The sequence below is a fragment of the Spermophilus citellus genome, assembly GCF_964194105.1.
Source record: "Spermophilus citellus genome assembly, chromosome: X".
NCBI classification, from domain to species: Eukaryota; Metazoa; Chordata; class Mammalia; order Rodentia; family Sciuridae; genus Spermophilus; species Spermophilus citellus.
Window position 1 is genome coordinate 147415550 of NC_138190.1, and position 12470 is coordinate 147428019.

At 39.9% G+C, this 12470-nt stretch overlaps 1 protein-coding gene across 1 annotated transcript in view; it reads left to right on the plus strand.

The window, feature by feature from the left end:
• Positions 1-4620: 4620 nt before the first annotated feature.
• The window catches only part of TKTL1 (transketolase like 1), a gene marked incomplete at both ends in the record, with an annotated part of 42954 nt that continues 35104 nt past the window's right edge, over positions 4621-12470 (plus strand). Inside the window, 2 exons of the mRNA XM_081278166.1 lie at positions 4621-4754; positions 10529-10646. Of these exons, the coding sequence (XP_081134292.1) occupies positions 4621-4754; positions 10529-10646 (252 nt within the window). The remainder of the gene's footprint in view (positions 4755-10528; positions 10647-12470) is intronic.

The following is a 12470-nucleotide window of genomic DNA, read 5'->3' on the forward strand; positions in this document are numbered from 1 at the left end:
ATATAAGAACTAAATTTGGGGCAGGGTACCAGGAATTGAACCCAGGAATGCTTAACCACCAAGCCACATCCCCAGCCTTTTTTTATATTTTATTTAGGGACAGGGTCTTGTTCACTTGCCTTGTTAAGTTGCTTAGGATTGCTTTGAATTTGCAATCCTTCTGTCTCAGCCTCTAGAGTTTCCAGAATTATAGGCATGTGCCACAAAGCCCGGTTAACTAAATAATTTTTTAAAGAGCAAGTTTCAATCACGGAAAATAAAAATTTGTTTATGACTTGTTCTGGGAGTAAGTTTATAGATACAATAAAAAAGTTGAAATTGAGAGAAAAAATATATTGAATGAAAAAAATTAAAGGTAAACACCAACAGAACAGAAACCACATACAAAACATCCAAACAAACATGCGGAATGGAAATGGAATTTGTTTAATGAAAAGAAGAGGAGGGAAGCAGGCATGGTGACTCACACCTGTAGTCCCAACTACTTGAGACTCTGTGGCAGAAGGATTGCTTGAGCCCAGGAGTTTGGGGCCAACATGGACAACATATCAAGACCATATCAACAAAAACAACAAACTAAGCAAACAGGAAAAAAAAAAAGGTAGGAAAGAAGTAACAAAAAGAAATAAGACCAAAATGTAGGCTCTCTCTTCACCTCATTGATTATTTCTTTTGCTGAGAATAAGCTTGTTAGTTTGAATCCATCCCATTTATTAATTCTTGATTTTATTTCTTATGCTCTAGGAGTCTTGCTAAGGAAGTTGGGGCCTAATCCGACGTGATAAAGATTTGGGCCTACTTTTTCCTCTATTAGGTGCAGGGTCTCCGGTCTAATTCTTAGGTCCTTGATCCACTTTGAGTTGAGTTTTGTGCATGGTGAGAGATAGTGGTTTAGTTTCACTTTGAATACAAGCAAGAGTAAGTGTTGGAAGGATGCGGGAGAAAAGGCACACTCATACATTGCTGGTGGGATTGCAAATTGGTGCAACCACTCTGGATAGCAGTAAGGAGACTGCTTAGACTACTTGGAATGGAACCACCATTTGAATCAGCTATCCACTCCTTGGTCTATAGCCAACTTAAAATCAGCATACTACAGTGACACAGCCACATCAATATTTATAGGAGCTCAATTCACAACAGCTAAACTGTTGAAGCAACCTAGATGCCCTTCAATAGATAAATGGATAAAGAAACTGTGGTATATATATACAATGGAATATTACTCAGCATTAAAAGAGAATAAAATGATGGCATTTGCAGGTGGATGGGTGGAGTTGGAAAACATCATATTAAGCAAAATAAGCCAATCCAAAATAACAGGGGCCAAATGTTTTCTGTGATAGGTGGATGGTGATCCATAATGTGGGGGGAGGGACATGAGATGAGTGGAGGAACTTTGGATGGGGCAAAGTGCAGGGGGCAGGGGGTAAGGGGGTAGGAAAGATGGTGGAATGAGATGGACATCATTACCCTAGGTACATGCATGATTGCATGAATGATGTCACTCTACTTCTCGTACAACCAGAGAAGTGAAAAATTCTGCTCTGTTTGTGTACAATGAACTGAAGAGTTTTGTACTGTCATGTATAACTGATTAAAGCTAAAGAAAAAAAAAGAAATAAGACCAGAGTCTCAGGAGGCTGATGCAGGAGGATCACAAATTCAAAGCCAGTCTCAGCAACTTAGCAAGGTGCTAAGCAACTCAGTGAGACCCTGTCTCAAAATAAAATACAAAATAGAGCTGGGGATGTGGCTCAGTGGTTAAGTGACCCTGAGTTCAATTCCCTGTACAAAAAGAAGAGGAGGAGGAGGAGGAGGAGGAGGAGGAGGAGAGAAGATATCAGAGATATCAGAGTAAATATAAAATAGAATGTCAATAAAATGTGATTTAACTGTATACCATGTTCTTGAGGAGATGACTCAATATGGTAAATGAGGCAGCCAGTCTTATATGTAACCTATACAGTCCATAAAACCATAATTTAAAAACTCAACGAGAATGACTTATGAATCTTAAAATAACTGATTCCAAAATAGCTGATTTTTATTTGGAAGATAAAATGCAAAAGAGCAGCTAAGTGATCTTTGAAAAAATAGTAAATAAGGCCTTGGGTAAATGGACTACTTCTTCACAATAATAAGATCCATACAGAATAAAGAACCAAACATTTTAAAACTATGAAAGTAAACAGGTGCAGTGGCAAAGTTCTGTAACTTCAGAAGCTCAGGAGGCTGAGGCAGGAGGACTGCAATTTCAAAGCCAGCCTCAGCAACTTAGTGAGGCTCTAAGCAACTTAGCGAGACCCTGCCTCAAAATAAAATATAAATGGGCTGCAGATGTTAAGCTCCCCAGGGTTGAATTCCTGGTATAAATCAATAAATAAATGGCTTATGGGGCTGGGGATGTGGCTCAAGCGGTAGCACGCTCGCCTGGCATGCGTGCGGCCCGGGTTCGATCCTCAGCACCACATACCAACAAAGATGTTGTGTCCGCCGAGAACTAAAAAATAAATATTAAAAAATTCTCTCTCTCTCTCTCTCTCTCTCTCTCTCTCTCTCTCCTCTCTCACTCTCTCTTTAAATAAATAAATAAATAAATGGCTTATGAATAAAAAACTTATTTCAAAAACTTTGACAGTATTAAAAAGACACAACAAAGTATTTTATATAGTTTCAGTGGAAATGACCTTTCTAAGATTCAACCCAAAATACCATGGGAAAAGATTTACATATTTATCATGTACAATATTTTCTAACCTTCTGTGTAGAGAGGGAGAAAAACCCAAAGTTGAAAAGAAGGAACATTTAGGTTTTGGCTCAAACACTTGAGTATGCCTTTAAAATAAGGTATCTGAGGTGCATGATAGCACACAGCTGTTATACCGTCTACTAGGGAAGCTGAAATCACAGGATTAGAAGTTTGAGGCCAGTGTGAGCAATTTAAGGACACCCTTTCTCAAATCTAAAAAATAATAAGAAAATAAAAAGGGCTGGGGATGTAGCTGAGTGGTAGAGCCCTTGCTTAGCATGCATGAGGTCCTGGGTTCCATCCCTAGTAGTACAAATCAGTAAATAAATAAAATAAAATATGTCCTTCAATGTTAAAAAGAGGGATCTATTGAGGAAAAAAAGACTTGGAATATGTGGAATAGATAAAAGAGTTAATCAACATACTATTTAAGGAATTATTACAAATTAGCCATGAAAAAACAATCAGATATGGGGCTGAGGTTGTGGGTCAGCAGTAGAGTGCTTGCCTAGCATGTGCAGGGCCCTGGGTTCGATCCTCAGCACCACATAAAAATAAATAAACAAAATAAAATTATTTAAAAAAAACAATCAGATATAAAGACAATAAAGGATAATAGGAAGAGTTCAGACAGGATAAATCATAAATGGCAATTTCTGTTCTGAAAATGTGCAACAAAAAGTTGAACAATAATTTGTAAATTGAAGAATACTACTTTGTCATTAGTTATAATTGCAAAAATCAAAAACAGTGACAACATCCACTGTTGATGAGGATATGGGGAAAACCTGTAGTCATATATTGCATGTAGTCAGATAAATAGGGTCAGTTTTTTGTTGCAAATTTAGGCAGTATCTATTAAATTTTTTAATGTACATACCCTTTAATACAGTAAGAATGTGGGAGTCTAGACACTTTGAAGCTTTTGTGGAAGAATTTAGCATGTTTTACCTAAATTGCAGTATCTGGATTCAAAGTTGTGTATTCATGGTAATTAGGGAAGACCATCTGAAAGTCGGAGGGAGTAGCTATACGATATTCACGTAGTGGTGTTTAGCTTGAAGCTTAGTCTGAGATGTGGTATGTCAGACAGAAAGTGTGAAATTCTGAGTGAAAGGAGCTCACTGAAGACGGACTACTCAGTCAAGTTACAGACTAGCACTGGGCTAACAGCTACCTCAGCAGTCAAATGCGGCTTGTGCCAGAGAAAGTTCTAGAAAGTAAAATGGCTCAGAAATGATGCGGTAGCTCAGGACATTGAGGTTGAGTCAAAATATTGGGGCCTGGGATGCTATGGGTGAGGATTGGTTAATCACAAACTTTGAAATTGTAGTATCAGTGTTTTTTAAAAAATTTTTTTTAGTTGTATGTGGACACAATACCTTTATTTATTTATTTCTACGTGGTGCTGAGGATCAAACCCAGGGCCTCATGCGTGCCAGGCGAGTGCTCTGCCACTGAACCACAACCCCAGCCCGGTACTTAATACCGGCTTTAACATTGTAACTATTTTAAAGCATGTAATGCGGCTTATCCTAATCACTACCTGCAGAATCACCAACACTATCTAGTTCCAGAACTTTTTATTCACTCCAAAAGACCATCCTATACTATCCTCAAAGGGGAACACCTTTAGAACTAAGAACATAAGGAAAGATATAAAGAAATGTAATTATTTTGTAGAATATGGAATATGTACTGACAAATATTTAATATTCATTCACATGGGCGTGCGGAAGGAGCCACGGGGGCGGAAGGATAAGCCCGCGGAGGGAGCGGCCCGCGCACGAGGCAGGGCATAGGTTATGTGAAGACGTGAGAGCACAGCGGCCACATTTGTTTGGCGGAGCACAGACGCTATAGTAGCTATGTCTGATATTGAGGCTGGCAGTTTGATGGCCGAGGAGGCCAGACCCGACGAGAAGACAGTGCAGGTGTTGCGGGATATGGCTAACCGCCTGCGCATCCATTCCATCAGGGCCACTTGCACCTCGAGCTCCGGGTAAGGCACCCTCATCGAACGCGGCCTCGTGTAGCTTGTCGGCCACTATGATAGTGAGTTTCTGAGGAAAAGGGAGCCGTCGGTTGCTTAGTAGGCTCTTTATAAAACTATGCTCCCCTCCGGCTCGAAGGCTTGGGTCCCTGCCTCTGCCTCACAGCCAGGACTCTGGAAGCCCTAGGGCCTCACCGGTTAGTAGAGAAGACTCTGGAACCCAATACGCACATGGTGTCCCTGGAACGAAATCGGGTCAGCTATGATTGATTTTTACCCAGTAGCTGGGCTTCTTGGGTTGGCAGTCGCGCTGGTTTACTGACCCTAACCATTGTTGCGATAAAAGAGGTATGGCTGCAAATGTTGCTCTATCGTAACTGCTTACCTACATATACGAGGCCCTTGGTTCAATCCCTGGTGTTGCCAACCAACTGAAAGTTCTTGGCAATTAAAAATCGGAGCAAAATAGACTGCTTGCCTTGCATGCACAAGGCCATGGGTTCAATTCCCAGCACCAAAAAAAAAAAAAAAAAAAAAAAACGGAACAAAGATGCTCACTGGAGTTTGCTAATATTTTCTAGTTATTCACTCTGGTTTTCTTTCTTTCTATTTTTTGGAGGAGGGGGATACCAGGGATTGAACTCATGGGCACTGCACCCCTGAACCACATCCTCAGCCCTATTTTGTATTTTATTTAGAGACAGGGTCTCACTGAGTTGCTTAGCACCTCGCCATTGATGAGGCTGGCTTTGAACTTGTGATCCTCCTGCCTCAGCCTCCCAATCTGCTGGGATTACAGGAGTGCACCACTGCGCCTGCTGTTCGATGTTTATTTAATTACTTTTTTTTTCTTTTAAATTTTTTCTTTGACACCCCCCCCCTCTATTGGAAATGAGATTTCGCTATTTCACCAAGTCTGGCATTAAACTCCTGGCCCCAGCGATCAATCACCTTGCCCCTCCAAATTACCCAGGACACAGGCTCATGCCACTGTGACGGGCTAAGGAAGGAGTCTGTAATTATTGTCGAGTACTTCACTGTCACTGCTCGCTTCATGGAATGGCTTTTGAAATGTTCCACCTTCCGTTTATGGCTGTACCACCCAAATGCACCCGATCTCATCCAAAATGTTCCGCCTTCCTTTTTTTTTTTTTTTTTTAAGAGTGTGAGGAAGATTGATTTTAATTTTTCTTTAAATGTTTGCTACTATTCATCAGTAAAGTTTTGTTTGTTGAAAATTTTTGTTTTGTATGTTTATTCAGACCACCGCCTCGCCTCACTTTGTTGCCCAAACTGCTCTGAAACTCCTGGGCTCCAGCGAGCCTGCTGCCTCAGCCTTCCTAGTAACTGCAATTACAGGTGTGCGCAGCACTAGGCTTGTGGGGAGTTTTTAGATTGCTGATTCACTGTCCTTACCGATTGTATAATTTGTTCAAACTGTTTCTACTCGTGATTCACTTCTGTTCTCTATTTCTAAAAATTATATTGACTTAATTAACCAACTTGCTGGCATACAGTAGCTCTCAATAGTCTCTTCTAATCATTCTAATTTTCTGTGTAATTGACAGTAATGGCTACACTTTCACTATCTCAGTTAATTCTCTTTTCTCCTTTTTACTTTCTCTCTTTTTTTTTAACAGATCATTTACCTAAACTTTTGTTGTTATTTTCAAAGGACCAACTTTTCAGGTTGGGAGCATATCTCAGTGCTAGAGCCCTTACCTAGCATGCTAGAGGCTCTAAGTTTGATTTCCAAAACCACAAAAAATAATTTTTTGTTTTATTGATTTTTCTCTAATGTTTTCTTGGTCTCTATGTTATTTATTTCATTCTAATCATTGTTTTTCCTTCTGCTGGCTTTGGTTTTTGTTTTTAGTTCTTTAATAGACTTAGGTTGATTGGGAAATTTTTTTGAATGTGTTTACAACTATAAATTTCCTTCTTGGCACTACTTTTTCCTTCATAAGTATGGGTTTTATGCTTTTGTTTTCATTTTCTGATTTTCCTTGTGATTCCCTTTTTGACTTTTTGGTTGTGTAAAGGTGAGTTGTTTAATTTGCTGTATTGTTCAATTTTTATTTCAATTGTAATTTCATCTCATTGGGCTCAATAAAATGATATACTGATTTTTTAAAAAATCTGGCCCTAAGCCAGGAACAATGGTGCACACCTGTAATCCCAGCAGCTTGGGAGGCTGAGACAGGAGGATTTCAAGTTCAAAGCCAGCCTTAGCAATTTAGTGAGGCCTTAAGCTACTCAGCAAGACCCTGTCTCTAAATAAAAAATAAAAGGGCTAGATATGTGGCTCAGTAGTTCAAGGACCCTGGGTTCAATCTCCAGTACCAAAAATAAATTAATTTAATATTTTTTAAAAAACCTGGCCCTGGAACATAGGCTATGACATTAAAAGGACAATGTGGACCTGAAATGATCACTTGAACCCTGGAGATCACCATCACCTTGGACAACATAGCATAGTGAGACCCTGTTTTTTTTAAAAGGTCGTGATTCCCTTTAAGATCCACATATTTTCAAGGTTGCTTTGGTTTGGTTTGGTTTTTTTTGTTAGTGCTGCTGCAGATCAAACCTAGAAATACAACTGAGCTACACCCCCAGCCCAAGTTTTTTTTTAAACTTTCAAAACTAATAACAGCATTGCATTTTCTCAAAGGATTTCTAATAGCTTATAAATATAAACTATCTACTTAGGAGACATTTATAAGGCATGAACGCTTAAGTCCTCATTTTTTTTATATTGTGAAACTTTTTAGAAATGTCTTAGATGTTGATGAACCTTTATTTTATTCATTTATTTATATGCAGTGCTGAGAATTGAACCCAGTGCCCCTCACATGCCAGACAAACACTCTACCATTGAGCCACAGCCCTATACTGTGAAACTTTTAAACAAAGGTATGAATGACTTGGGCCTAAAATCTTGCTTTTCTTATGTTGGAGCTGGGCTATAGGGAGTAGAGGTTTTCCATTTATTTATTTATGTATTTGTCTTTTTTTTGACTGGGGATTAAACCCAGTGCCTTGCACATGCTAGACAAATATTCTACCACTGAGCTACAGCCTTTTTTGTAATTTTAGTTTGAGACAGGGTCTCACTAAGTTGCCCAGTCTGGCCTGGACTTACCAGTCCTCCTTCCTAAGCCTCCCTCATGGCTGGGATTATAGGCATGTACACCACTACTCTCTTTTTTAAAAAAATTTTTTTAGTTGTAGATGGACACAATACCTTTATTTTATTTGTTTTTTATTTATCTAATTTTATGTGGTGCTGGGGATCAAACCCAGTTCCTCACTTAGCCACAACCCCGGTCCTTCTGGCTCTTTTTTTTTTTTTAATACATTAGGTTTTTTGTGTTTTTTTTTTTTTTTTGTAGTTGTTTGTAGACCTTTGAATCAAACCCAATGCCTCATACATGCCAGGCACGTGCGCTACCACTGAGCCCCAGCCCACTCCTGCCTCCTTTTTATTAACACAAATTAACTGTACATATGGGTTCATTGTGATATTTCCACATATGCATAAAGAGCACACTGATCATATCCAGCCTCTCCTTATCTATCCTACCACAAATATACTTCCCAAACTCTGTTAGCAGTAATTTTACATTCAAGTCTGTTTTTGTGTGTGGTGCTGTGGCATGAACCCGGGGCCTTGAACATGCCAGGCAAATAGGCAAGTGCTGTATCTCTAAGCTACATCACCATCCCTCAACCTTTTTAAAGCTTCTACATGAGAGGGAACACGTGGTACTTGTCTTTCTGTGTCTGGCTTATTTCACTTAACATAATATTCTCCAGTTCCATCCATTTTGATACAAATGATGGGATTTCATTCTCTATTTTTTGACAGGCACTGGGAATCGAACCCAGGGCCTCTTCTCATGTGAGGCAAACACTTTAACATTGAGCTGTATATACAGCCCAGATTTCATTCTTTATGGTTGAATAATATTCCATTCTCTATCTATATCACATCTTCTTTATCCTTTTATCTGTTAATGGGCACCTAGGCTGATTGTATATCTTAGCTATTGTAAACAGTGCTGTGATAAACATGGGGATGCAGGTATGTCTTTGGTATGTTGATTTTATTTCCTTTGGATGTATATCCAGAAATGGGATAGCTAGATCATAAGGTAAGTCTATTTTATTTTTTTAAGAACTTCCATAGTGACTGTACTAATTTACATTCCAGCATTTGTGTATGAGTTCCCTTATCCTCCGTATACTCACCAGCATTTTTTTATAATAGCCATTGAGGTGAGATGATATGTCATTGTAGTTTGTTTGTTTTTGTGGTTTTAGGGATTAAACTGAGGGCCTCATACAGGCTAGGTAAGCACACTACTGCAAAGTTACATCCCAAGCCCTCATTGGAGTTTTGATTTGCATTTTCCTGAAACCTAATGATATTAAACATTTTTTCATATATTTGTCGACCATTCCTATTTCTTCTTTTGAGAAGTTATCTATTCAGATTATCTCCCCATTTTTAATTGAAATTGACTTTTTTGTCAAAATTTTTGAGTTCCTTACATTTTCTTTCTTTTTTTAGAGAGAGAGAATTTTTTTAATATTTATATTTTAGTTTTCGATGGACACAACATATTTTATTTTTTTATTTTTATGTGGTGCTGAGGATTGAACCCAGCGCCCCGTGCATGCCAGGCAAGCACGTTACCTCTTGAGCCACATCCCCAGCCCAGTTCCTTACATTTTCTGTATATTAACCCTCTGTCAGATAAATAGTTGGCAAATGTTTTCAGGAAGAAGCTTTTGTTCTTTGTCCTGTCTCCCTGTCCGTTTTATTATTTATTTATTTATTTATTTATTTATTTATTTATTTTATTTTGGTACTGGGGATTGAACCCAGGATGCTTCACAACTGAGCCACAACATCATGACTTTTAAAATATTTTTATTAAAACAACTAACTTGCTTAGGGCCTTGCTAAGTTTCTAACGCTGGTTTTGAACTCACAATCCTCCTGCCTCAGCCTTCTGAGCCACCAGGATTACAGGTGTGGACCATTGTGCTGGCTTCTTCTCCTCTTTAAACTAAAAATTGGCACCAGGAGTGGTGGTGCATGTGGGTAATCTAAGGACTCGGGAGGCTGAGACACAAGGATTGTAAGTCAAGGTCAGCTGCAACAATTTAATGAGGCCCTAAGCAACTTAGCAATACCCTGTCTCAAAATTTTTTTTTTAAAAAAAAGGACTGAGGATGTAGATCAGTGGTAAAGTGCTCCTGTGCTCAATTCCCTGTTTAAACAAATAAATTTAAAACTGTCTACATTTACATGTAAGCTACTTTCTAAGAGCATTAGTTATTTCAGCATTCAGGAAAGGCCTAAGTTACTTGCCCTTGAGAAATTTTCCAGTCTTTCACCATTCACTTCTAATAACAAGTTCATTTTAGGTAGTAGAAAGAGTTATGCATGACATTTTTCATTAATGATGCTCCTGAAATTTCCTCAGCATGTCAAAGTACTATGGATGAAATCACACGAGTGAAATGATGCTCAAGTTGGACTCAGAAGGTGAACTTACTGTGAGTGCAAGTGCTCACTATAGACGGGAACTAGCCTCAGAGCATCTCGCTGTGCGCAAGGAGAAGTTGTGAGGTTACTGGGCTGTGAAGCGGTCTTCAGCCATGAGTTGGGAGGCCATGGACTCCCTTGGATTGTGGAGAGCATAAGCTGAAAGGCAGCTTCATGCACTGTCACATGCCTTTGAGAATTGACTTGCTTTGTGTCTGCCTTTCAGCCACCCTACATCATGCAGCAGTGCTGCCGAGATCATGTCTGTGCTTTTCTTCCACACGATGAGATATAAACAGTCAGACCCAGAGAACCCAGACAACGACCGATTCATCCTCTCAAAGGTACGTTGGCAGGGGAACCCTGGGCCTGTTCTGATGCTTGCTTCTTAACCAGTTTTTAAGTCACCATGTGGCAACAGGCCTAAAATGGGCCCTGTTTATCATGTTGGTTCTTTGTGTACATCATAAAATCCTGCCACCTGAGGGGGGCTCTTGTCTCCATCAAACCTAAAAAGTGAAGCCTTGAGGAAGTGGGCTCACTTGCCCCACACTTCATGGCCAGGAGGCAGCAGAATTGGTCTGAGTGTTGAGCCCAGGCTTGGTCCGTGACATTGTAGGTCATCAACAGCAAGGGCATGCAAGGCAGCTAGGAACCAGAGCTTGTTAAAGGAGGCAGGAACCATAGAGAGGAAGACAAACCTGGAGACATGATCAGAAGAATCTTCAGCAGCACAATTCCACTAGGTGAGAAATACAAAATTGAAAGGGAATCTGAGGGCACAAAGCATGTGGAGAATTCCAGGTAAGGTCAGAAAGTCCCAGAGAGCAGTGGAGAATGGGAAACAAAGGAAAGAGATCTGAGAATGACAAGTACCATTCATTTATTCATGGTAGTGATGAACATGGCACTGGTCTGTGAATGAAGCTGGCATTTGGACAGAGGAGACAGACGAGATACAAACCTGGAAATAGATAGCAAATCTGATGAGGCTAAGCATTCTGGAACAAAGTAAGGTGGAGGGAGGGGGTAGAGGGCACTGGTTGAAAGAGAATAATCCAGAGACCATGATACTGATGTTTGAACAGCAATTTATAAGGTGAGAGAGTGAACTATGGTCATATCTAAGCACAAGCACTTGGGTAGCAGCAACTACAAGTGCTAAGGCCCTGAGGCAGATATGTGCCCATTGTGCTTAAGGGACAGCAAGAAAGCTAAGGTGCCTGGGGGTGGTGAGAAGGCAAGTAGGAGGTAAGGGGGCTGAAGTGGGCAAGCTGGTGTAAGAACTTGGGCTGTTAGCATAGATCTGTTAACCTGGTTTAAGTTTTTGTTGTTGTTTGTTTTTGTTGATTTGGGTTCTGGGGGTTTAACCCAGGGAAACTTTACCACTGAGCCAGATCCCCAGCCCTACTTATTTTTGATACTTTATATCAAAAATATTTATTATGAAAATATTTATATTATATTTTTATATTTTGACAGTTCTCATTAAATTGCTTAGGGCCTCAGCCTCTGAAGTTGCTGGGATTACAGGTGTTTACCACCATCCTGGCTTAGGTTTTTTGTTTTTTTAATTATCAATGGACCTTTATTTTATTTATTTTTATGTGGTGCTAAGAATAGAACCCAGTGCCTCACACATGCTGGAGTACTTGCCTTCTTTTTTAATATTTATTTTTTAGTTGTAGTTGGACACAACAACTTTGTTTCATTTGTTTATTTTTGTATGTGGTGCTAAGGATCGAACCCAGGGTCTCGCATGTGCGAGGCGAGCCCTCTACTGTTGAGCCACATCCCCAGCCACTGCTCCCCCCTACCTTAAGTTTTTTTTTTTAATATTTATTTACCTTTAAGTTTTAGGTAGACACAATATCTTTATTTTACATTTATGTGGTGCTGAGGATCGAACCCAGTGCCTAGTGCATGCTAGGCGAGCACTCTACCGCTGAGCCACAACCCCAGCCCCTACCTTAAGTTTTAATAGACTCCTACTGGTGGCTGGGTTGAGAATGTCTGTCGGGGAGGCAGGGAGGCCACTGCATTGACAGGCAAGGGATGTCAGTAATTAGGCTGAGATGGCAGCAGCAGAAGCTATTAAATACATTCAGTATATCTGGAAGCTCAGGGGTGGGGCATATCCCGCCAGAGCAGCAACCCTCTTACATGGG